At 34.0% G+C, this 27,505-nt stretch overlaps 3 protein-coding genes and 1 long non-coding RNA gene across 6 annotated transcripts in view; 3 read left to right on the forward strand and 1 right to left on the reverse strand.

The window, feature by feature from the left end:
- Positions 1–4,718: 4,718 nt before the first annotated feature.
- LOC135849262 (uncharacterized) overlaps positions 4,719–27,505 on the reverse strand; it is an 86,451-nt gene continuing 63,664 nt past the window's right edge. Inside the window, exons 3-4 of the long non-coding RNA XR_010559509.1 lie at positions 12,119–12,273; positions 4,719–5,271 (exon numbers count right to left, since the gene is read on the reverse strand). This is a non-coding gene — a long non-coding RNA (uncharacterized LOC135849262). The remainder of the gene's footprint in view (positions 5,272–12,118; positions 12,274–27,505) is intronic.
- LOC135849259 (transmembrane protein adipocyte-associated 1 homolog) lies at positions 5,103–8,027 on the forward strand. The gene is made up of 8 exons (XM_065369613.1): positions 5,103–5,242; positions 5,471–5,603; positions 5,684–5,846; positions 5,930–6,126; positions 6,214–6,274; positions 6,362–6,545; positions 6,642–6,771; positions 6,857–8,027. Exons 1-8 carry the CDS (start codon positions 5,124–5,126, stop codon positions 7,001–7,003), a joined length of 1,134 nt encoding a protein of 377 aa, XP_065225685.1. The 5' UTR covers positions 5,103–5,123; the 3' UTR covers positions 7,004–8,027.
- Positions 9,380–10,380, forward strand: LOC135849261 (copper homeostasis protein cutC homolog). The gene has a single exon (XM_065369615.1). The coding sequence runs from the start codon at positions 9,652–9,654 to the stop codon at positions 10,375–10,377; it is 726 nt and encodes a 241-aa protein (XP_065225687.1). The 5' UTR covers positions 9,380–9,651; the 3' UTR covers positions 10,378–10,380.
- The window catches only part of snu (snustorr), a 128,051-nt gene continuing 111,239 nt past the window's right edge, over positions 10,694–27,505 (forward strand). The window contains exon 1 of one of the 3 annotated variants that reach the window (XM_065369602.1): positions 10,694–10,817. In XM_065369602.1, the coding sequence (XP_065225674.1) occupies positions 10,807–10,817 (11 nt within the window). In that variant the 5' untranslated portion in view covers positions 10,694–10,806. Of the gene's footprint in view, positions 10,818–19,469; positions 20,049–22,946; positions 23,098–27,505 lie in introns of those variants that run through there. The other 2 variants (XM_065369599.1, XM_065369597.1) reach the window with 2 other exon arrangements.

Genomic DNA, 27,505 nt, shown 5'->3' on the forward strand with positions numbered 1-27,505 from the left:
ATCGCAAATGAAAAAGTGCACATATTTCAGATAACCTATGAATGAAAAATTGATGGTAGTCACGTAAGCGATATACTCATTCGAGAAGTTGATGATGTGTCCAGCAACTTCGAAGAGTATTGCTTTACCGTGAAATTATTGGGTACTTACTACTTATCTACCTACGTAGGTAAATGTTCCAACGAATAATGATCCCTTGTATAGGTATATGGCTGATTATATCCGAAGCTAGGTACTTTTAAAGGTAATGTTTAATTTTTAATCGCAAATTCCTCTTTTCAAGGAATAACTACTCGTATTATACCTACGTATTTAAATTGGTGGAATGCAAGGTAGGTACAGCGACCTACGTTGTACGTTGAGAATAATTTTTTTGTCATCTTTCAAATTGTAAATTTTCAAAAGCTTTTGCCCTCACTTCGCTAGAATAAAATGCTCTCAGTTCACCTGGCAACAAAATGTTCTTTTCTCATTCTGAATTTGATTTTTAAAGATCAAAAGTTGGAAAAAACGACAAAAAGTGCGAATTTTTGATTTTTGATCTCAGAACTTACCAAGCCTGAATTATGAATTTTTTTCGTTGAATTAATTTTACTGAAAAGTTTTCAATTTTTTTATAGGACTGAGAGTACCTACTCCAGTTCACACCTACATGCTTTAAAAAAGTACCTATGATGATAATTTCATTAAAAACGTTCGAAACAAGTTGAAAAATGAAAAATTGAAATGTTTAAAAATATTGCCCCCCCCCCCTTAAAAAGAGTACATATCAGAATACCCCATGATACAGAAAAAACGAGAACTTCGTGTCTCTTCCTACCACAAAAAAAAGCGGTAAGTGTTTGCAAAATGACTCGCCAGTGAAAAATTTAATTGTTGAAGGTTTTTTGACACCCTCCTCCATTTGAAAAAATCCTATAATGCCCAAAGACATTTAAAAAAAAACTGAAAAATTGACGTGTAAAAGATTGAACCAGCCCTCCTCCTCTCCGCCCAAAATAGAAGTTGTAAAGTGTTTGAAAATCCTGCTAAAGGCCTGCTTTTTCATTTTGAAATTTTGTTACATACCTTTAATTCAGATGTTAATGAAGTTGAGCATTTGCTTATTTTTAATTAACAAGATGATCTGATTACTTGATTTTTAAAAAAAAGTGATGGAAAAATTCTAGGCTAAAGTTTCACTATCACATTTTTTTTGAAATTGATGATGTACCTAGATAAATAAGTAAATTTAACTTTTATAATATCAAGTTACTACCTACCAAAGTAATCAGAATTCAGATTATCTTTATCTGGTTGATTAAATGATCAGTTGCTCAACTTCATTAAGATCCGAATGAATGCTGCAATACATTTTTAATGTTACAGAGAGAAAATTAAAAAATAATTCCGATGTCAGATTCCATCATATTTCTGTTGAATTTAATTCAACATTTTCATAAGTTTTTATTTTTCATTTCAGGGTTATAATATTGTCTCGATATCTTTGGTAACAACTATAGGTACATACGTACTTACAAATAAATCAACGATGAATAGCTATTTTGCAACCGGTCCTGTATTACCCAAAATTAGCAGAGTAAGTACATAGATAGGTATGTTTCTTTGCTTGTTATTCAATAAGTATGCGAAGTATTGAGCTGTCAAAAAGCTGTCGTTTTATTTGAAGTATTTCCTCCGATTTTCCCCTCGGTTTTGTTTTTAAAAAAATCTTTCGCTTTTTTTCGCATTCTATCAATGTAACTATGACTGTTAATTACCCGGCTATATTTACTTTCAGAAACCCATACTGACTCCAGAATTTTAACTTTTCAAGAATTCTTCGCATTACCTATAGACCAATGGTGAATAAGCAGTGGGGGGTCTAGCATAAAGAGTAATAAAATCTAGAGAAGAGCATGAACAAAAATTAGAAGATGACAATAAAAAGCTGATAACGCAGAATAAAAATTGGTAGGTACGTTCAAAAAGTACAATATTTTGATTTTTGAGGGAAATTTTCAAAAAATGATCCCGCGTGGCAAAGCCGACCTATAATTTAAGTTGACCGTCGAAATTGGTCACATTTCGACGCGACTGTTGAGGTGTTGACTGATAGTGTAGATGGTTTTATCACATCGCTAATTGCTTATGCATCTACATATGTTATTTCAAATCATATTTTTTGCTGTGTTTTTAGGATATTAAAACTAAAGATAAAATGATACGTGTCTCTCATAGACATGAAAGAAATCACATTGAACTTCATCAATCAGTGCTATCCCGATCCCCCATAGAACCCGCCAAACCGTAATCTACAGCTTAAGAAAGAAACCCTCCGCTCTGTTTCCTGAAAAGAAAATTCATCCAGGACTCGATGCGTTTCATATCAATGAGGAACGAAAAAGCTCATTTGCAACTATCCTCACTTCCTCTTCCTCAGGAGAAAGGAAACATGCATACGGGGTGTCATCTGATGCTGTGAATATTCCAACATCAAGTCCAATGATGTCATTGTCAGTAAACAAAACGATTAAACTTAAACATAGTTTCTTTTTGGTTCCCTGACCATTGAAAGTTTTTTTTTTTTTTTACCAAGTATCTATCAGAAAACTCTTTGTTTAAACTTCAAAGTTCTAATAGCAAATACTCTTATTAGTTATTTTACTATTCTATTATCTATAGGTGTTTTCATTTTCAGTTTTCTGATAGGTGGGTAATTCTCAGAAAAAAGGTCGATTTTGATATGCATAATTTTGAAAAACGAAAATCATTTTTTTGGAAAGTTTCAAGTGGGAATCATTTGTATATGTGTCCCAGATCCCTTTTCTAGTGTTGGCCTCAATTCAATCCCCCCACTGTGGACCCCGGCCCCCCTAAAACGGCGATAATTAGAATTCGACCCTCATCGATGTGTAATATGTCGATTGACATGTTTTCAAGGTCGTAGATTTCGAATTTTGAGTTATTTTTTTGTAGAGGTGGAGGGTGAGGCGTGGGGAGGGGGAAAATGTCAAATTTTGCTTATATTATCGTGTAATATGTCGATTTATGTTTTTCAGACCGCAGAGTTCGAATCTGGACTTATTTTTTTGGTAGGGGTAGAGGTGAAGTGTGGGGAGGGAGAAAATGTAAAATTTTGCATGTATTATCGTGTAATATGCCGACTAGCGCGATAAAAGTACAGCTGTCTGAAATTTGGCTAAGTCGAAGGACAAATGGGCGCTGGACAAGTCGAAGGACAATCTCAACGTTTTTTCGTTTCTAGCCTTACCTACTGGACATTATTCGATTTTCAACACGTAATAAATGTGTACTTATCATGTAGAATAACTTCCCTTTCTCAATTATCGTTTTTGGCGGGTTCATCAGGGTAAATAAAAAGGCAAGCCGAAGGACACCGATTTTGCGAAATATCATATTTTCAGAGACAAGTACGATCAGAACGAGCTATTGCGTAGGTTTTGGAAATAACATTGCGGGGTAACATTTTTATGAGGACAGTGAACCAGTGCAGCCACTCGCCAAAAAAAAATGTTGGATTGGGAAGCTACCAAAAATAATTGAAAATTGCTCTAAAATTTGCGCAAAAAGTGTGTGACAGTTTTCAAATGTGAATTGTGAGCTTCCTATAGACTTATTGCAATTGCAATTTGCACAATAAGAGACCTTCGTGTTCTATGATAATGAGAATGTGTCAATTTTTCCAAAAAAAATGAAGTTCATGACACTTTATAACATTCATTTTCAAAAACATGATGTGTGACAGCCAAGTCGAAGGACATTTGGGGTATAAAATCAAATGTACACCAATGAAAGGAGGGTCTAAAAACCTCAATACCATGTGTGAAATGTGTGCGGGGTCATTCTTGAATGGACCAAAAAAAAAAAAAAAATTCATGCTAAAACCGTTGAGAAATTTGCCATGTACACGAATTTTACCTTTTTCTGAGAATTACCCAGGTATATCAAATTATGACATTTTTTTCTATATTTTTAAAAGTTTTGTATAAATTGTTTTAATTATTTTGAGAAAAGAGAATGAAAGAAAAATGATTTTTCTCCAGATGTTACCTAGTTACTTTTTATTTTCAAATTTAAAGTTGACCAAGACCTTTAGTTACTAATTTTAGTATATTGGTCAATTGGTGCTTTATTTTGAAGTAGGTAAGTTCAAACTAATAAATAAGTTTAGGTACCAATTAGCTGACAAAGACAAAACTTTTATTGTTTTTCATTTTCAGAAATCTGAAATTATACAAATTCTTTATCCAAATGTTTCTATTAATTTAATTAAAACGTAATGATTCAAATTTCAATGAGTCAGCCTATGAGCCTATCTATGTACTAATACACAGACACAGAACACAGGTGATGAGGTGACCGAATTTCGAATTTCGAAACCATACCAATACCAATACCACCCAAGCGGCCAAGCATTCAAAGTGCGGTTACACTTAAAAAACGAGTAAGGTTTTGAGACAACCCCCCCCTTGTACTGACGTAGACAGCCAGTAAGGCTCCCTAAGAATAAATTCCCCCTCAAAAAATACGATTTCATAAAATAATTTCGGAACTTTTTGGAGTTATTTAGATTTTGATTTTAGGGACTGATTATGAAACTATGGAACTTTTGTCGTTCAATATCCGGCTACACTGGTTTGCTTTCTTTTGTGTGAATCCGAAGCTGGAAGTCTAAAAATCAAATTTTGCTACTTTGTTTTTGTTTTTGCTAACACTTTTGGTGTTTTCTTATTCTTTCTTTTTCTTATCCAAAACGTAATTAATTTCATCGAGTTTATCAATTAATTAATCGCGTTCATTCTCCGAAATAACTATTCCCCGTAGTATCTTTTCCACATAAAATCGCAGCCAAGGAGTAACTGCAACTCGAAGTTACATTCATCTGAATCCATATGTTCGATTCGAGTAATTAATGATAGCTTAAAAGTACGATGTTTTCGCGTTATTAAACTTTCACATTTCTCAATGCGCATCGTTCATCATAATCTCTGTTGAATCGGTTCGTATAAGTAGTTTTCATCTATCAAATAGTGTAATATACAAGTAATTTACAGACTAATTTTTACCTAGGTGTTTTTTCAGATGGATTCATTATTGCAGTTGTAATCATGTAAATAATCATGTCTTCAACAGAAAATCCGATTACATCGTCTTCTACAACAACTGTAGCTCCTTCTGATACCAGCGTTGAAGATCACATTTGCAAACTGATCTTATACCATGAAATACCAAATACTAAGTACGTGTTTGTTCCTCTGTAGTCTGTACCTGCAACAGAGGAAGAAATTATGTTAATTTTGTGTATTCTGAGTACGAATATACGAACATGTTCGTGCATTTTGAATAACTGCGAACGTTTACACGTTTTCAAACTGGTCTTAATTAATGATGCGAAATTCAGCTCTAGTTGCAAGATGATCGTCGTATCTGAAATATGTGATTTTAATGTGTCGCGATTTGTTTGCAGGATACGTTTATGGGATGCGATCATTTTGTTTCCAAATCTCATTTTCCTTTTGTTCCTACTCATCAGATTCAACAGAGCACGTCTCAAGCTAAGGGCTACAAATAGCCCGATTTACTTCGCGTTTTACTGTTTAGTAAGTATAGGAATGCTCGAAATTCAAACCTACCCATTGTACGAATATTCATCGTATTTATTACTCTTTGCCCTTGTTAGGTTGTTGTAAATGTTATAATTAGCATTTCGAGATGTCTGGTTTCCATGGTGGTTAATTCTACGACAACATTCGGAGGATACACAGATGTAATATTATGGGTTATCGTCAGATTTTTCCTACTGTCGACCGAAATCAGCGTAATAATATTCGGTCTAGCTTTCGGTAAGATATTCGCTGGATGGCGTGATACAGATAACCATTGATCGAATATTTATCGATTAAAGTCCATATTTATCTTGATACAGGTCACTTAGACAGTGCAACGAGTATTCGTCGCGTATTACTAGTCACATCTTTCGTATCGTTTGCGTATTCGGTTTGTCAGGGTTCACTCGAGGTATTAGCGCATGATGAAATTTTCCATGTGTCGTCTCGTGGTTTACTGTTATTTGGACACGGTGGCGTATTGTTCTGGTTCGTGAGCTCTATTATATTTACCATGGTACGTATACCAGACCATTATAGTAGCGAATTACTAAGAATGCTCATTTTCTGCTAACTCTAACAAGGTTATTAATTTTCGTTACAGTTGTACGTGTTTATATTGTTGCTACCTTGGACTCCATTAAGAGATAAGTTGGCTTTACCTGGTAAGTAGTTGTTCGGATTGTCGAGCTGTGGCAACTGTGTAATGAGGAATTAATTTCAATTTTGTACTTATTTTTTGTTTTACACAGCAAAAAGATCTTTTTACGTGTACGTTGCGATACTGCTGACACTGAATTTAAGCTGTTCGTTTGGAGGTGCTCTATTACTGGTTAATGTGAAAGAAGGATTATGTGTTGTAGATATCACAACCTGCGTCTATTTCACTTTTTTTACTCCGCTGGTTTATTACACCTTTCTCAGCGATGTTTTCGAGTGAGTCACGTTGAAAATGTTTTTATAATTTTTCTACACTGTTGTTTTTGTGTTAGAAACGCTGATTTTAAAACGTCATTTTTCATTTTTATCTAGAGTATCTCAACCGAACATCAACTTCTCTTATAAATATCAAACAGATGAAGTCATAGAAGATGATAACGTGTCATTACCTCATCAGCAGTCATTTTCATCCGTGAAAACCGATTCTGATTATATCTACCAAGTGAGTAACAATTTTTTAAAAAAATGCAATTTACCTATCACTATGATATTCTGACTAATCTGGTGATTCTGGTATGATCTTACAGAGCAACAATTTATACGAAAGTACCCAATTCAGCGGAGCACCTCCGATCAACCCTTTATACGTAGCTTCCCTCCAGAGTCCGGACAGCATTACAGGATACAGTTTAGACAGTCAAATAATCGATTTACCATCTGGAAGTAAAGTTTAACTTGGACTGTCACCTTTGATCTATATTGTATTATATTATTTTATATTACTCTTTCGGCGTGTAATATTGTATCGATTCTGTATTGTAGAGTATCCAAGCAAAAACGAAGTTTACGTATTATTTACACTATAAGCGTATTTTTCTGATAGTTTCTATTGGAATAATTCTGACTGATGGCTGTTTATACAAATATTGTACAAGTTTAGATTTAGATAGTACTTTTAAATAACGTGGTGCGACGTTTGATTCTTATTAAAACGCTCATTACCGTATTTCTAACGCAAAAATATTTTTTTTCCTTGAAAATTCAGCATGAGTGTAGATTTATAGAGTTTTTTTCGTTTTGTTTTTTTTTACTTTGTAATATATTTTTCTATTTGAATATGCGCGCGCACGCATGTTTCTCTTGCGTAGAACGAATCGAACTTGTTTAATTTTGGACCATTGTATTGTAGAATGTAGTTTTTTTTGTTTTGTTTTTCCCCTTTATTATTTTTTGCATCGTAGAAACAATCATATTGAGCGATGTACACCTAAGAAAAATATCTAGTCATTGCATATTGTTCGTTTTGTTTTGAGTTATGAGTAGTTGTGAGAATTTATAAACGAATAATGAATCCAAAATTATTACGGAATGTATAAATATGTACCGTGTACCTTACCTAGCTACCTAATTACCTAATTTTTATAACATGCATGTACAGAAACATGCTTTTAAAAATCGGAATTAAATAAAAAATGCCATAACGACGACTTTGAAGCGAAAATCCGTCCTATTGACTGCATCATGTCGTGTTTTTATGTCATTTTTCGAAAAAAATAAATATTAATTGACTCATTTGTATTGTAATCTATGTATTGAACAATACACGCGAATAAGATCTTTTCATCATGATTTTGCTTCGCGTTATCGCTATTTTAATTACAACTAATTAAGTACCTACTATATACATTTCCATTGATTTTTAAAAATTACACTTGTATTGTTGATCGTTGATAATAAAATGAAAAAAAAAAAATTTTGCTCGAGTTGTACTTCATTTACCTGTGTGTCCTATGTGCTGATTAGGATACATATAGAAATTGGCATGTTATTGTGCCCCCCTCCCCATATTTTATTTCAAAAACAAGATTTCGTCATTTTATTACGTTTTATGCGATTTTTAGGAAAATTTTCACAACATTTTTGAAACAAAAGAAATTTAATTTTAAGATTAATGAATAAAAAATTGTCATTCCCACTTTACATAGCTAGCTAATAGCCCTAATTTTAGAAAAACATCAAAAGTTGAGAAAGTTCAAAAAAATTTGACTGATAAAATTTTCGAATTTATCATCACCACAGGAAATTTTCTAGAATTTTCCTACTCATCCGGAATTTCAATTTGATAAGTAAATTCATAATTATCAAAATTTGAAAAAAAAAAAAATACTAATAATAATTTAATGAAGTTTGAACCAAGTTGCATATTTGGAACATTTTATGAATAACAACGTTAGTTTGATGGAAAACTATAAAATTATAAAGTGATTTCGTAATTTTTGCCTAAATTTCTGGATATCTTATCTATTTTTAAGAGTTTTAAGTTTACATTTTTTGAGAGATTTTACATACCTACTTAGCATGTTTTAACAATGTTTTATTCGGATTTTGCCAATTTTTGCTCAATTTCATGGAGATTTCATCGATTTTATACGATTTTCGGTCACTTTTATACCAATTTTACTTTTTTATTTTACTTCATCGTGTAATTTTTCAATTTAATTCAATGTTGATAACATTTGATCAATTTTTCATAATTTTCAAAAAATATATCTATAATTTGAGGTAGGTCCAGATTGTTTGATTTTTCTTTAATAGAAAATTCAAAAGTTCACTCGAAATTCCGGAACAGTTCGAGCCTATTACAAATCAAATTGGGAGGTCAAAATCAAAATGAACCGAAAACCTAATTTCAGCGTTTTGCATCAATTTGATCAAATTTACATCTTCTTCATCAGAATAAGAAAAATTTTCAAAAATTTATTGGAAATATTAATTGCACACCTTGAAAACTTGGTCTATAGGTGGTGTACCTATTTTCATGATGCTCTTTATTTTCTCGTCCAGCCCACTCCTATGTTAAGAATTTACAGTTGAGTCAGTTGGGAATTTTATGGCTGACGTAAGTACATTTTCAATAACCACTTACAAAAAACAGTTCACTGAACTGAACAAGGGTAGTAAGGGCTCAACTGATTTATTTCAATGAAAATTGAAAATACCTCTATCCCATGGAAAAAGACAAACTGCGAACCTGCAGTTAAAAAAGTGCGTCACAATCAAAATTACGTCTCCTCTAAAAGGGAGGAGGGGGAGAGAAAGGTGAAGATGTTTAGGAGGGGATACCACCAGCAAATATTAGTTTATTTACTGCAGTGACGTGGAATTGTTCTCACTTGTTGCGTTATTCGATGTAAATTAGGTACCTATAACACTATTTATAAATTCAATTCGTTTAAAAACTGAGCTTCCAAACCCTTTATCAAGTAATTCAGCGTAACGATAGCACGTTATCAACAACCCAGCTCTGTAAGTACTGTCAAGTACCATTCAATTACACGTACCTAATTGATAACACTTCACAGCACACTTATAGCACTAACCAATGGAAGTCTGCATCGATAACATCCAATCAGCCATAAACGCTGCAGCATCCGGAGCTTCACGTATCGAACTATGTACAGCTCTCAGCGAAGGAGGCCTAACTCCCAGCGTGGGTTTTTTGAAAATAGTCAAACAACTAGTCCACATACCCATATTTGTAATGCTACGACCACGACGAGGCAATTTCGTGTACACCAAAGATGAACTAGACATTTTGAAACAAGATGCCATCGAATTAAAGAACGCCGGAGCTGACGGAGTCGTCTTTGGCATCCTCAAAGAAGACGGTACCATAGACGAACAATCGTGTCAAGACATCCTAAACATCACTCGTCCTTTACCAGCTACTTTCCATAGAGCTTTCGACGTACTACGAGACCCTACAAGCAGTTTAGACGTTCTAATTAACCTGGGTTTCAGTCGAGTCTTGACGAGTGGTCAAAAACCACGTGCTGAAGATGGTCTAGACCTAATCAGGCAACTGGTGGAGTTATCTCAGGGTAGGATAATCATCATGCCAGGCTCCGGAGTCAATGAAAATAATATAGGACGGATTATGGAAACAGGAGTACGGGAAGTTCACGCTTCTGCCAGATCCACAGTTCGATTGAACTTCCAAAGTGACACTGAAGTAGCGATGGGAAGCTCCGATGATAATGAATTACTAGTAACCGATGTAAAAATTGTACGAACTATTGTATCAGTTGTAAATAAATTTGTTAATTGATCATTTCCTGGTTATTAGGTACTCATTGTAGACTATCTGTTAATTTGTTGATTGTAGCTTAGGTAATCTGATTTTTCTCATCGTTGAGGTAGGCTAATAAGGTACACTGTATACGATATGATACATCGTTTATGTTTGGATATTTTCGTAGGTACCATTAAAGGTCATTTTGGTCATTATATCTGATTTTTACCTCTATATATCATCAAATTTACTACGAAAGCGGTATATATCTGCATATATCATTAAAAAAATTGACCTTAATGAGGCTGGTAAATTTTCGCCTTAACATTGTCGTATATCATAGCTACAGTGGTAGTTTTCAAGTTCGAAAGTACGCATTGTGGTGTGGGTTTGGGTAATTGTTAGTGAAGTGATCAAATAGTGTACTAGAATGCAAAAACTGTCTTGAAATATCTCGATGAAAAAATGATGACTGAGTAAGTACAATTTCCAAATTTCTGCAAATTGTGATCATGAGGTCATATACCTAATCTATAGTAGATAGAGATACATCTTTAAAAAATAATAAATAATGGATTGGGCATCTAAATCCATAAAAATTGATGGAAGATGCAGATTTTTACGCTCTAAATCTCTTCCCACATGCACCAAATACAAACCCTGCAGCTCTTATTATTAGAAAATGTCTAAACCTCCAGTCATGTCATAACACGTACGAGCAACTTTCATCTTTGGAAACTCGATCATTATTTATTTTTTCCTTAAGAAACGACGCATTTCTCTCCTTGGAAACATATTTTTCTTTGTGATAGGCTACCTCAGAAGTGAGAAAACAAAACCTATCCAATAAATCTCACAGCCTATCTCACTTCCTATTTCATTGCCAAGGTAGGTACATTTACAACAAAAAAAGCACCTCGCATAACCAAACTGTCACCTTATGACACTATTACACTGATGCCTTAATCCGCAAACATGTTTATTCCATTACAAGTAATCCTGTGTAGAAATTAATACGAACAGAGGTATTTTGCGATAGAAATACAAGTTACCTACCGACATCTGTGTTATAACAGAGAATAGAGATTGTGTTATTGCGAAATACTTGGGGCATAAAAAACTCGACTGCATTAATATACAATATAAACATCTTCATTACGAAGAAGAAAAACTGCCGATCTCGTCAACATTATTAAATGTTTTTATACGTGTGATAAAAAAAAAAAAAAAAGATTACGTCTCCGCTACGTTGGAGTCGTCCCTGTAAACGTCGCAATTTGGAACATTTTTGATCATAAAAATTATTGGGAGGTGTTTCACAAAATATTTTTGTTAATCTTCAGCTAACTCCAATGAATAAGGAGCTGGATTTTATGAAAGCAATTCCCCATAACTGCGAATCATTTCTTTGGTCAGATTTGGTGAGAAAACGCGTCAAACGACACCAAAAATGGTGTGGAGTTTTGCCGGCAATTTACGACATAGGCAACTTATTCGACACCATCGAAGCTCAAACACCGAAGATGCCAAGAATTTGAAACTTCAACTTTTCTCTTATGAGAATTTACGTATATTAACTAGCCTTGTGCAGGATGTCGAAAACCTAAAATTGGTATATAGTTACTTCAAATGTTCGAAGAAAACAATTTTTAAAGCAACCAATAAGCAAAAAGCAAAAACCAGCTTGCAATCAGTACGTACCTAGATGATTATATTTGGCTTCTTCAAAGCTCGAGTTTTACTTTTTCATTCATAAATGCACCAAAATCACACTTACCATAGGATGGATCCTCTCAAAAACTGTTCATTAATTTTCTACTCTTGGCAATCATCTTGAATAAGATGCAATCGACTTTGCTAGTTTCCGAACAGCCAAAACATCAGCATTTCAGCACTCTCTTCTTAAAGTGCATTAAAACTGCCATCATGAACCTGAAGCATAGATGAAAAAAATTATAAACCTATTGTTTATTTTATTTCTAATAAATTCATCGCCCCTTTTACGATCAAAACTACCCCCATAATAACCCCCCACAAATAACAATAAACATCTACATAAAAATTAAAATGACCGACGTTCGCAAGCGGTGTAATTACATTATCAAATACGAAGGACGGATCATACTAGCGCGATTATTATAATTCCATTCGTACGTAATTCGTAACTGGTTATATTATGACTTTGGAAAGTAAGGCGGGCTTAGGGGGAAACATGTGGATATATGGATATGAGGACAGGAAGTTATTCATGTTAGGTTATAACCCGTTTACAACCAGTTTCACTTTTATCCTGTTTCATAATAACTACTGGGCTCTATAAACTAATTCGTTATTTGTCGTGCCAACTCTTGGAATTCGATTTATAAAATTTCTTTCTGAAAAAAGTTTACCTTTGGTTCGAAAAACTGTGCGTGATCGTTAATATAACTGGAATCTTTATTTTCTTTTAAAATCTGGATCGAAGCCAGTAAAATTTAATTATTAAGTATTTAAATTTGTATCGAATACTACACTTTACAATGATTTTTTTTTCGTCGCGTGGTTTGCACACATTCTCGACGAGGAAAAAATTGTTTAGCTCGGGTATAGGTTACTCCTACCTAACCTATCTATATGCATTTGCTCGTGGAAGATTAGATATGGCATGACATTATCGTAATTTTCTCACTGTATCCACAGAATGACGGGAAGAACTGCAATAATATTTAAAATATTTTATGAATGTTTGCATATTTGTAGTGTGCTGTGGCACAGCAAGGAAGCTATCAAGTTTAAATACCACAGAAAAACGATTTATGTATAATTCATTATTACTTTACCATACGTACAAAATATACTGATGAGTAGGTAGATATTAAAAATCTTTTTTTTCGAACGAAAATTGATCAGTTTGTTCAATTGAGTTCACCTACCTCGTATTGGTCGTGTAGTAAATATCAAGTCAAAAAAAAAATCAAAAATCAAATTTTTAATGAAATTTTCAACAAAAAGTACATAGGTTGACTATATGAATAACCAGCTACCAACATTATGTTCTGCTGAGCATCATACCCATTCCATTAAATTAAATTCCCACCATTATCTTTCTAAATATCCAAGTACCTACTTAGCTAGGTACTTAAAACAAACAACCATATAAATGTTGACAAAAAATCTAGACGAATATGATGCACTTTTCGATATGATAAGTTATTAGTCAGGTAGTACAAGCATTGTACCTAAACCAAATTCCTGTATAGAATAAATCGGACTCATTATTTATAATGGATTTCGATGATAAAACAACAAACGATAGTGAAAATAAAACTACCCAGGAGCGCCACTCCTATTTTTACCATACTTCAGCCTGGACCCACTTTGTTTCACGAGACAGCATTCACAGACTTTCTAATCCTGCCAGTTCCTTCTTTTTTACCTTCTCTCCTCACTCTAGACTCTTCAGCAAAAGTCCGACCGGCGCGGCGACCATATTAAATCATTAGAATTATTGTAGAAGACGCCTGTGTAATTCGAGTGACTTGAATCAACCTCACGAGAAAAAAGTTTGATAGAGGATGAAAATGAATTTTCAAACATGTTTATCAAAAAAACAATTTTCCAAGCGATTTTTTTGCTCAACTCTTTCTGAAATTTTGAACAAATTTCGTTAGGTAGGTAGCCAAAATTATTCCTCCTCCTTCCTCCCTTCGCATTTCTCCACCATTCCAATTACCAGTCTCTAAATAAATGGTCATCTATTGATTTATTGAGTTTTCACTCCACTAAACTTTTTTTAGCTACCTACTCAACTCAACTCAAAATTTCAATCAGCATGCACGAATTCAACATCACCCCTCTCTCTCCTCTGTTCTCCAATTCTCATCCATAAATTTTTTCCTATTGGCTAAAAGCATGATTATGAATGGCAAAATGAAAAAAAGGCACACAATGTCTGAGCAAAAATAGTGTTAGATTTTTAAAAGTTGAAGATTTTTCTTTGCAATTAAAACGTGATTTTCTATTTCTAAAAATCTTACGTTTCCAATGACGGATTTCTCAAAATTGTCTATGCAGCATGATCAGAAATATTGGAGCACCCTATCCCACCAAAAAAAAAAAATGTTTTTTATTAAATATTAAGGTTCGTCACAGTTAACAGCAGAAATACTCGTAAGATGATCGGTTTATAATAAGCTAATAAAATATTGAGATTGTGGCAAATAGAACGTGTAAACATTTTTGGTCCTTGATTTACATAGAACTTTTCTTTTCTGGATAGAGCTTGAAAGTTTTCAATATTTCAACAAAATCAACAAACGTTCATCAAACAATCTCTGCTACGATTTTGTTCATTTCTAGTGCCTTTTTTCAAGAGAATTCAAAAATACAGGGTGCTGAACGAAATGTTGAAGGTACTTCAAGTTTCAACCATAGATATATATTAGGTAACTCAGAAAGAAGTAGACAAACAAAAAACATTATTCTAAAAAGTTGTCTATCTTGTGAATTAATGGAGTTATGTGCTCCCCAAAACTGGAAATTAATTTTTCTTGAAAAATTGACCAAAACAGAAAAATATTTGGATAGTTCAAATGACTATTACAAATTGCCTATCTTTTATTGAAGGAGCAAACTACTCGAAATTAAATTTTGGGATACTCAGAACTTTGAAAATTCTAAATTCTCAAAATTGAAGAAGCTTCGCCATTTTTTGAGCTAGAATTCGTTTTCAAAGTCGAAAGGCAAACACAATGTGAGAATTTGGAATTTTTAAAATTTAGGGCACCTCAAATTTGAATATATTGAGTCGAAGTTTGAAGATAAGCAATTTATCTTGATGGCATTTCTTGTTGGTTCACTCAAGCACTAATGGGTTAGGGAAGTCATTTAAATGACCCAAACATATTTTCACAACACGCTGTATAATTTGATCAGAAAATTCATCAAAATGTCACTTTGTAAAATGACTTAAGTATCTTTGAAACTGAAACACCAAGAGGCAATACATTTTCAAAATTCTGGAGTGCCTTGAAGGTTGGAAAATTTATTTTGTCTGTAGCGTTTTCAATTTTAGAGGTAGCCCATAATTACATTAGATAGCAGATTTTTTTGTTTGTCTTGAAAAAATGGACTAGAAACCACGATCAAAAGCTTCGTTGGTTTTTGAATGTTCATAAACTCTTGCCACTTCAATTTTCAGAACTCATTTTGTAATTTTTAAAAAAAATGTAAAAATAAACATAGGATACATATAAATTTTACGAATGGGAAATCCTTCATTTTTTGAAAAAAAAACTCCTTTTTCAAGTTGAATTTCTACAAAGTTCTGCTTTCCAAAAAATTTAATTTCTTGCAGAAATTGCTATAAATTGTGAAAAAGTTGTATTTTTTTCTTAGTTGGTAAAATTGAGAAAAAGTTTTTGTTTTTTTGGTCAAAATTTTCAAAAATTGTCAAAAAGTCTTTATTTTTTTCAGGGCAAGATCTTATATACCTATCGTTGTTCAAATTCATTAGGCTAACTGTCATTCAAAAACTCTTTTTGTCGTGAAATGATTCTTTTCCCATGCAATATCTTTTTTTGTCGTTAAAATGCCCTCATTATGAGAAAGCTGTAAGTCGTCTTCAAACAGCTGTAAACAATATTGTTGAATGAGCCAGAAAATGGAAGATCCAGCTGAATGAAAATAAATCAGTATGGGTAGATTTGGCGCTCCACAAGCACAGATATGTTCCTACTATCATCAACAGCAAACCAGTCCCTGTGGCACAGCACACTCGCTACTTGGGTGTACACCTAGATTGTAAGCTGAATTGGCAAGAACATGTTAGATAGAAACATGACCATATTGCAGCTCAGGAGTAATAAGGTTACATCTCAAAAAAATCTATTTTGACATTTCTGGGGTTTGTATGACCCTTTGACCACCCCTCTCAATCAAAAATAACACTTTGAGTAGGGTACATTATCTATATCTGGTAAAAAACACAAATGGCCCAACTCAAAATCCCAACAACATTGCAAGTTGTTTGGAGTTATAAGGGAGGTACTAGAGCTGAAAACGGTACTCGCTGACAGTGGGTAACTATCGTATCCGTATCGTAAATTCTCGCTACTCGGTAGTAGCGGGTAGCGAATTGAAAAAATGTCACACCGGTTCAGGATATAACTAGTAGCGCATTGAATGCGTAGCTGATGTACCGGCATGACATCATCATTGTCACAAGTGCGAAAACATTCGGGTTGTACTCGCTATATGCTACTATCTATATCCAAATCAACCCGATACAACCACTAGCGGGTTTAGCCGGTATTTTAACCAGATACTGGTAAGCGGGTAGCGTAACTGTTTTCAGCTCTAGTAGGTACATCTCAAAAAACTCCACCTTTTTTGAGCAAATTTTGTACTTACAAAGTGTTAACAGTTTTGATTGTTTTGAATGTTTGTCAGATAAAAATAGTCACATGAAGTGCATTTTTTATTGGTTTGTACCAAATGGAAAAAAAATTTCAAATTGATCAGTGATCACTTTTCAGAAAAATGAATTTACACCTACAATGAAATTTTAGTTTTTTGAGAAAAACTCAAAAACTAAGCACTCTAGAAAAAAACTAACGACATTACATCGATTGGAAATTTAATTCTCTACAACTTTAATAACATGAAATTTTTTTGGACACTTCCTTTCGCCTCCACATCAACTTTAATGAAAGGTTATAACTCAAAATATTTTCCAACCATTGAAATATTTCCTCTTTAAGATTTTATTTTTCAAAGTGTTCTTATGCTAAACGAAGGTAGGATACCAGATCTTTAAAATGAGGTGTCAATAATGAATCAAGTTTAAAAAAAAAGAAAATAGCTCTCCTGTAAAATTTCACTTTTTTGAGATATAATATGTATAACCTTATTACTCCCAAGGTACAATATGAACCTACAATTTCGAAAATTTCAATGGTTAATTGGAAGCCATTCAAAATTGAGCTTAGCCAACAAGAGGCTAATTTACAAAACCTAATATCTTCCTGTGTGCTCATATGGATGTGAAATTTGGGGGGTCACAAAAAAGTCAAATCGCCTTGTCATCAAGCGTTTCCAAAATAAGTTCATGAGAGCCATAACTAAGGCTCCTTGGTTTGTCTCAAATGAGCAACTTCAAAGTGACCTCTGGCTCAAACCAGTAGATGTAATTATTCACCGAAAAGCAAACGCATACGTGAACCAGCTCCATAAACACCCAAATTTTGAGGCTGTGATTCTTTTAGACCAAAGTGATGTCACCAGGAGGATGATCAGACTCCACACATTGGACCTTATCAGCCTCTAAGTGCACTACGCAATTACCGTAAATTAAATATAATTTTTAAATAGTGTTGTAAATAGCTCTGATAATTTTAGGTTGTTGATTTTTGTATCAGTTCCGTAAATAAATAATTTTGAAAAAAAATTCCCTCTTTTGCAGTGAAAACGCCTATTTCTGCCATACAGATAAATCACACCCAAAAATTATCAAGTACCTGACCATATGCATAATGAAATAATACCCGAGCATCTTTTTGAGCTACTTGGAAACACTCGCCGTCTCGTCCCCCTTCACCCCCCCCCCAAAAAAAAACAAAAATCTGATGTACAGATTCAGACTTTGATTATTGAAAACTTGGGATAATTAGCTGTGTTGAAAGACGTTTGGGTTGACCATCTGCAGAAATGAAAATTGGCGCCACATCAGGAGGGAGAACTTCACTGCTGATACCGGACCAGACACAAAGTGCACAACTTACCACATCTCGAAAGCACACACTTGAAATATGTCCAATAGCTTCATGAATAAACCAACTAAACCACTTCATCAAAGTCACTACTGGAGCAATACCAGTGATCGAAGATGATAGATTAGAACTACTCTATACTCTCAATCTGCAATATGATCAGATTGTCATCCATGCACAATAAAACATTCAATTCGGAAGATCTCTCGGCTCGCGTACGATACATAATTCTATAGGACAAATCGTTTGCATTATCTTTCACAAATATCGGTCAACTATATGTATTTCAAAACCACAAAAGGGAAGACACACGATACTCCATCTTAAGACTAGTCACATTTTATAGATCAACGTGTAGAGAACAATGATTGAAATATGGGTAAACATTTCAAAATACTGTAAAACCTGCTAGTCATCTGTAACCTATTTGAATCACTCATTATGTAAACCTTTTACACGCCGTTAATTACAACCAAAGTTCAATACACTTGGACATCATCATCATCGTATAACATACGATAACTTCTCCGTTGCTTTGGAAAAGTCACACTTCGCGGTTGAAAGTTCGATTACGAGTATATAGCCATGAAGTAAGGTAATTACGAGTAACCTAGTCTAAATTGTTTCTGCAAACATTATGCTGTTTCCGACATAATATCTATTTGGTTAAACTTTTCATTTAAAAAAAAAACTTCTCACAAACATCTGTGCAAAGTTGAGAAATGGAAACCGAGAGAAGAAGCTAGGTAGTTGTTGCTGGTAGCTCGATAATTTTTTATTATCACATCGACGTCGTCGATAAACATTGGAAATGGAGATGGAGACTGCATTTATTCTCTTCCTGTTCATCGATATAACAACATCCGCGCCATGCGCCGCCAATAACTATCGTATTCTCGCCAGAACCTATGCTCTATCCTATCTTTACCACTGTGAACTCTAAATACCGCCTAGTTAATATAATAGTCAATAAGAATATGGTCACTTTCACCATTGCTCACGCTCAATAATCCAAATACTTCTCCGTTCGCGTCTTATACACAGTTACATACACCACACCGATCCCGGTCCCGGTCTCCGGTCCGTGTCGGCCGCACAGCTCGCGACACATACCTATACCTACACTACAGAGTACAGACACAACTTCACCACCACTTCGGTTTCTCTGTCTTTTTTCTGCTAAAATAACTTCTTAAGTTTCTCTTTGTCAATCGGTCTTCGCGCGGCTTTACCTCTCTTTCTGTCTCTCGCTCACTCCTTCTCAAAGATTTACCTGTGTGTGTGTGCAGCGCCCAGTCGATGACGATAATCAACCTGTTTGCTTACCCCCTCGAATCTCTCTCTCTCCGGGTTTTTACCTGTTTGCCTGACTACCTTGCCGTAACCTGTTAGTACGTCTCAAAGTTATTCGCGTTAGCCCTGGGCTGTTCGAATCAAAAACTGTGAGCGTAGTTTACACTTCCAATGCGTTCGTAATATAATTTTATTATAGTATTTTTTTGTTTCTCTATTAATATTTTTGTTTTCCCGAAAGAAGAAAATATTGTTCGGTTTTGCTTGTGTGTACCGTGCCCGCGTTTATTCGACGCTTCTTGAGTTTTCCTCTGTATCGTTCTCTGGAGTATAATCTCTTCGTGCGTATTGTTTGATTCGTGAAGTTTGTCTGTATTAACGTAGAGAGCTCGTTTTTCTCCATTATACAATACAAATCGTAACATGTATAAGAAATTTGATGAATATTTGTGCACTGATTTCGTTATCATATGGTAATTTGCGCGCGTGCCATTTATTTCACATCGATTTACACATAGAAGAGCTATACAGCCCCGAAATTTCAGTGTTTCTTTATACACTTCGGTAGTTCGTTCAAATCAGCTTCGCCATGAGTGATTTCAATAAAATGGAAGAAGCCCAAAGGGAGAAGATTCGTAAGATGTTTAGCTGGAGTTCTAGCTTAACGTAAGTTTTTATTACTTTTGGAGCTAAATTCCAAACTTCATTGCATAGAAATAAGTAGGTACCTAATAGTTCGAAGTACTCGTAATTTAAGCACATTTATATCATTACCAAAGAAGATCTGAAAGGATCTTTCAAAATTGCATTCGACATAGCATAGATGAACTTCGACACGAATTAAGTACCTTCTCTAAGAACATGAGGTAAAGATCCAAAATCTAATAATGTAGTTATCCCATGTCAATGGAGTTCCAAAGACTCGAAATTTCTTCGACTAAAACTCAGAGAAAAGCCAAAAATCTACTTACAATCATTCAGAAATTCCACTAGTGCTATGTTAAGTGATTAAAATGTCTTTTATTGACGAGCTTTTCCACTGAACTTGAGACCAATCTAAAAACAATACCCAACACATGCAAGTTCCCTGCAGCAATTTCTATGAAAGTTCATATTCAAAGGATAACGAAAGTTATTCCAACCCCAAGATATCCTTTGAAGGATATTTTTAAGTTCCTAATGAGAAAATGATCAAAAAATGTTCTTGAAGGGACTCCAAAGAAAAGGGTTCAGATCAATTCATCTGTTGGAAAGTGGTTTTAAAAAAGGGTAAAAAGGTGGATTTAGATATATCTAGTGATCTGAATTTCGTTCAATTTTTTGGAAAAAATCAAAGGTTACACAAAAAAGAAGAAGAAGAGAAAACGAAATTGAAGAATATGAAATTTTCATTTCTTCAGAAAAAGATGATTTGCTTTCTTTTATAGAAGGATTTGTAATTGATACATTTTGAGTCCAAGTTGAAAAGTTCAATTTCTACCCATCGATTGTTTGTGATGAAAATTTTGACTTTCTTTTTACTGAAACTGAAACTAAAAAACAAAAACTGAAACTAATATATTTTATTTTTTCCAATTCCCATCCAAAATATTACGAATTTGATAGACAAATTAGAGGAACCAAGGCTGAAACTGGAGAAAAACTGAAACTGAAACTAAAACTGGTGCTGAAATGAGTAAAATTGAAACTAAAAAATGAAAACTGAAACTAAAACTTTTTGGTTTTGCCATCACCACTCCCCTCCCCTCTCCTCTCCTCTTACCATCCACGTGCCTTCAGTAGTGAATTTTGTATCTCACACAAATTTGATGGACAAATTGTTCATGGTCATAATTAAATAGAGTTGCTGTAGGTTTTTGCTTACGAAAAAAAAATCTGAAAATCCTACTTGATTAATTTTTCTGTTGATCCTCTTTCATTTTGATTTATTGAAAACCATCTACATACTAAAATTTGATGGAAATTTCAAAACGAGGCCATAGTGAAACAGGCGACCAAAAATGTTGGAAAATCAGAGAAGAGATGCTCAATTATTGTTCATTACAGTGAAATTTGTGACAAGATATTTTTCTGGCTAAAAATGGACTTCAAATTGACTGAATTTTAGTTCTCTCTGTTTTTTTTTTTTTTTTTTTTGGTAAGAAATAAGTCAAGAAATGTAATATCATAAGACAAAGTTTTGCCTCCCCCTCCCCCTTCCCCGGGTGGGTGAATATAATATTAATAATTGTTCCACTTTTATCTTTTCATTTAGAACATGGGATCCCAAAATCATATTTGATGCGTTACCTAAACAAAACAAAAAACAAAACAAAAAAAGAATGAACAGTAGGGTCATTCCACGAATTTTGACCTTTCAAAAAAATTGTATTTTCTGGTAATCTTTGGAATTTTTAAAATCAAGAACACGAAAACAGTCACCTCAGTTGTACTTGAGATAATTTTTTCAGAATTTTTGAGCATGGACGACATGGAGAAATATCATTTTTCAACTTTTTCACCTAAATTTTTGAGCTCAAAAAGGTGGCAATACTGATTTTCACCATATCTCCAAAAATCTCTTCTATAAACTCACAAATGGTAAACGTTTCAAAAGTGCAACTTTCAAGCTGAACCCACTCAAACATTACAATTTACATACCTATTTTCTTTTTCAAACTTTGAGCACCCCTATTTTCCCTGCAAATGCACTTTGAAAACTGCGGTTTAGAAAAAACTATGGATGTGAAGAATCCTTTGCATAAAGGAACATTACTCCTGAAAATTACCAACCTCCAACCCAACCTTCTCTACTTCAAGATGAATTTTGTCAAGTTTAGTTTAAGACAATCCCTCTTCTCGCCTCCTCTCCTTTTTTTCTGATCAAAAGAGCTCTATTTGCTAATAGATCATTTTTTACCTCATGTTCCTATTCAGCTTATGCAGCAGATTTATTGATGTATTCGTCATTGGGAGAAGTAGGGGGGAGGGTTCGTTACTTTTCAAATATAATTTAAAAAAAAAAAAACAGGAATAATATTGCAGACTGATTCTATCAATCATTTAATTGGGAAAATAGGGAGAAATTGCATTAAAATCGAAGTCCACAAAAATCTTTACCCCCAAACATTTTTTTTACGTAATTCTTTCGACCAATAGCACTAAAAATACAGTCTGAAGTAAAAATCCCAAAATTCTTGAAAAAATTTCATTCATTTTTCAAAAGTATATAACCTCGTACCTGGACACAAAAATATAAACACAATTTTTTAGGTACAAGTAGCGAGTACTTCCGACTAAGAACATAATCAACTACTTAGACTTACGTACTTAGGCACTCGCTTGAGCATTTTAATAACAACCAAACTCGATTACACATTATTTTGACCACATGTATAGGTACATATACATAGGTACATGTGGTCAACGAATTATAATTCGTCGAATTCGATAATCTCATCGTTCTTATTTCTATTTATCACTAAGGATTAATTTAATTCGTAGATAAAATATTACTCGTGTAAGTTTTATGTGAGTATTTTATCTGATGTTCAATTCAACTTTACGAAACATTTTCGGTTTCATTTTATGCCAATAAAGTTGCCGTTTAATGTTACCTCTATACCTACGAGTTTTCCGTTATGTCGATACGTGTTAAGAATGTACAAACTTATGTGACCATTATTGAGGAACTTAGCACCGTAGTAAATCCGTGGCCTAATGGATATTTGACAACGTAAGTGATGTATGTACCTATTTTGGCTGGTATATTCGGCACTTCGTGGGAGTTGACTCCCTCGGGCAGTGGATTAAAATATGGGTATAAGAAAAATTGGACCAAGTTCTATCCAATTATGTAAATTACCGAGATAAATATTTTTTTCATTTCAATTTACTCATACCAGATATGGAAATAAGGAGTAGTAAAATTTTAGACTGGAATGTCTTTGGTGATCTTTAGTACACAGAGTTGATGCCAATAGTGTGTTTCTTTTGAAGTGTTCCTTGATAGATGGAATTTTTTCAATTTAATTCATAGTGTACAAGATGAATAGAATTTGATTCAGAATTTACCAAAAAAAAACAAAAACAACTAGATGAAAAGGGCACAAATTATGCACATCAATGAACGACTGAACAGGTTAATTAGTATGGGAATTGTAAACAACTTATGCTACCTCAGATCGCCTCACGTAATATGTGAAATTTTCCTAATTTAAATACTTAATTCAATCTGGTTTGGTCTATTGACGATTAAGAACGTAGGATCATTCAACAAGTAATCAGATTCAATGATTTGATTTAACGAGTAAAATATTTAAGAGGTGAACGAAAACTCAACACAAATTTAAAAATATTTCTTCTAAATAATAAATACCTACATAATTTGAATCAACCCTCTAACATTTAAAATAAAAAATTGTGAAATTTGTACATCGCCAAATTGATCGAAACAATATTTCCAGTTATAAGTGAAGACTCAAAAAAACTTGGAAATTTTAGTGTCCTCTTCACCCTCATCTGATCTCCTAAAATCAAACCAAATATAGGTAAATTTTTTTCTCAAAGTGTTAAAAAAAATTGTTACATTATAAAATCTTTTAACGATACTCCACAAATGAATTAATTAAAATTTTCGCCACGAAAACTGCCTTTTTCCGAATCAAAAAATTTCTTTCTGAACAATTTACAAGATTTGTGGACTGGCTCGATTCACATTACTGAATGAATATCGAAGGGGGGAAAAGTATTTGATGTTCCCTCAATTTGGAAGAATCAATGAAAAATCATTTCGATTGAAATAATCTCGAGAAACTCCACGAGACTGACTGAAAAATCAATTAATTTCATGTTAAATTTTCATTTAGCGTTAAGTATGTACATTTCTCATCAAAATTCATTGTTTTTTTCCTGATGCATTTTCGAGTTTGAAAAAAGCTCGACTGAAGACCACTGCAATAGAACAGCATTAAGCCAAAAATCATTTTTAGAGCAGTTGCAGAGAGCAAAGTAGGGCAGACGGAGGAGAAGGGGACTCAAAATTTTTACAAAATTTGATTTTTAGATTATAAGAACAACCCCAGAAATGGGATCTTGGAAAACTTACCAAGTACTGAAGTCATTTAAATTTTGGACCAAAAAGTTTCGAAAATGAAAAAATATCAGGTATGCAGAAGAGAGAAAATTGAAAATTTCTACATGTTTTTTACACAAAAATTTCCCTTTTTTGGTTTTAGAAATGCCAAACTTCACCTAAAAAGTAATGACGTTGTACAGGATATTGGCAACATTTCTCTTAAAAAGCTCGAAAATTTTGCACTCATTGCTGAGAAAAATGTCCTTTGCATGTATTGTCCTCATCGCTAAACGAGTAGGGAACTCAAACGGAAGGGGGAGGGGACTAGCTTTTCCCTAGCTGGCAAAATCATGTAGTCAAGTGCAAAAAATTGGATTTCTGGTAGAGTAATTTTCACAATGGCGATCCTTTTCTAAAAATTAAGAAAATTGCATTCGAATAGAGATAATTGCACTTTTAAGGAGAGAGGAAAGGGATGTTGCTCTCATTCGAATCTATTTCTTAAACTGGAAAAATGATAAAATAATAATCCTCGAAAGACAGATATCTCAAGTAGAGAAAATCTCATCCAAAAAACTTACTCACCAGACAAAATTTCAAGCCCTGAATTCATTTTTTGATGTTTGGTGGATTTTGAAAATTCAAATTTGGTCCGTTCCTCATCAACATGTATCAGAATTTCATCAAATTTGAGTAAAAATCTGATATTAGGCTCTCTGTAGGTTTCATTTTCCTTCTCTCGACTCGATTAGCATTATTTCGAGCTATTTTTAAGCTTTTGGCAGATTTTGGAATTTTTTAATTCACAAAAATTTCATTAAAGGGGCATAAAAAATGAAGTTTGAATGATCTCTTTGATTATGATGTAGGCACAAATCTCAGAAATTCTTCTCTGTAAGTTGAAACCCATATTTGTGTCTATACCAAATTTTTGTAAAAATAAATTAAAAATTTGAACTTTGAGAATGGATTTCTGAAAAATGAAAAATTCAAAAATATACTGTAGGTTCCAGAACGACATGAAACGACTGTCAATTGGTCGGAGGGCATTAAAAATATGGCATGAGCCGAATTTCAATTTTCTACCTTATCTGATCAAATTTTGACTTCTTCATTTAGAACTCGAGCCAAGCCAGAAATTTCAAAAACTCACCAAAAACCAAAAAATACCTAACATTCAAAATTTTGCCTAACGGTATAATTAAGATGCCTTTTCGATTTTTCTTCGTTCGATCCAAAAGTTCTTGTCATTTAAGTCGCTTATATCTATTTTTAAGAATAACTCCATCTAAAAATGATGAGTCACAAAAAACTTCACAATCGACAAATTCATACAAACGCTAAAAAAAACCCACAGGTGCGTTTGTCCTGTGTCCAACTGCCACCTTCACTTCGAAATCTATTTATAGTCAAATCTACACAACAAAAGAATTTCCCATCGACCTACGCGAAATGAAAAATACATAAGCATGCTGAAAAAAACCGTAGGCCTACCTATTCCGTACTCTCCCTTAATAAATCTCTTAATTCCACGAAAAATGGTCATTTTGGTCAATGTCCAACATTCCACGCAACGAGCAACGTAACATACGAGAGAGGTGCACGCTACACGTAGTATAGGTAGGTAACTCTATGTCTAGTCACGTCAGTCACGTGGTGCTTATATTTTCATGGAAATTTTTATATGATCGCGCGACGAAGACGAAATCGCAACATTAACCTTGCTCACTGCCAAAACTAAACTCGTGTTTATGTAAGTTAATAACTACATAAAGTGCCAGTGGACACAGACCAGTACTTTAGCGGGGATAATCCGCATTATAAATACACGCATTTCGTTGATTACTCATACGATACGATGGACTCGACTCGGTAGTCTAATCGAGTAATCGCGCTACTCGCGATCGAATTTTTTCGATTCACGTGATAAACGTGTACCGTTCACTGCGCCATACCCGCCCACATTAACCTTTAATTTAACCCGCAAGTTCAAAAGTGATAACGAAAACGCACGAGTAGATTCGTACAAAACTACTCATTTCCTAAGGTTAACCGCTATTTTTTTCTCAACTGAATATCTGTATCATTGCTACAATTACGACGAGTATCGCTACAAGACGTAAATTTTGAGAGCTTTTTTGCTATGGTACTCTTCTGCCCAGTGGCCTTCCCCATTCGCGTGACGAGTTCAATTCTACTCACATATGGTAGGGGGTTCGGGTTATGCCAAACTCGTCGTTATAGCTTTCACTAATTACGTGAAATCTTCTCTAATATAGCTGCGGCTATTCCTATTCTTCGCAGCCTGAAATTATCCATTAACACGCGCCACGTCCGCTAAATATAGGTATACAGACAATTATAAAACCAAAATACCGCTGCATTATAGCGGAGCAGTGTTCAATGTCCATACTTATTACATTTCTCATCCTCGTTGGCAAAATTTTCCATCCTGGATGTAATACAAGGTCGTCCATTGCCTCATTTGCCTTTGATTTTGATCCTGTTCAAACGACTCTTATTCTTACATAGTTACATGTACAGCCCTACAACCAAAGTCATCGTGTACAAATATTACGAACACATTGTTGTATACGAGTACTATGTATCGTATACCTACTATGCTACCAGTCTACCACACCCCACCCCCTCCCTGACGTCTCGATCCGACGGAATAGATTAACCCAGAAAATTAACTCATCGATGGCGCCCTCCTGAGCCCAGGATATCGTGACCTTGGAATACCAGAAATTTTAGAGCATGGTCGTGTATCTTCTTTTTCGTTCGCTGACCTATTTTTTCGACGCTTTTTTCATTCTATTTTTATCCACCTTCTCCCCTCTTCTCGTGTTTTCAAACCTTACACTGACTAAGCGTTTTTTTAACCGACTTGAAATTCAAAAAGTGTCTATCATTAAGGTATGACCACAAAATAGGCACTGGCGTGACGATGTATCGATACTTTTTTATTATTATAATTATTTTCAACGTTTACCCTTCCAGTAAAATCAACTACTTTGGTTGGATTCTACGGTATGCTTAGAAAACGACTTCAGAATATTTTTCG

This window comes from Planococcus citri, chromosome 5 (assembly GCF_950023065.1).
Source record: "Planococcus citri chromosome 5, ihPlaCitr1.1, whole genome shotgun sequence".
Classification (NCBI taxonomy): domain Eukaryota; kingdom Metazoa; phylum Arthropoda; class Insecta; order Hemiptera; family Pseudococcidae; genus Planococcus; species Planococcus citri.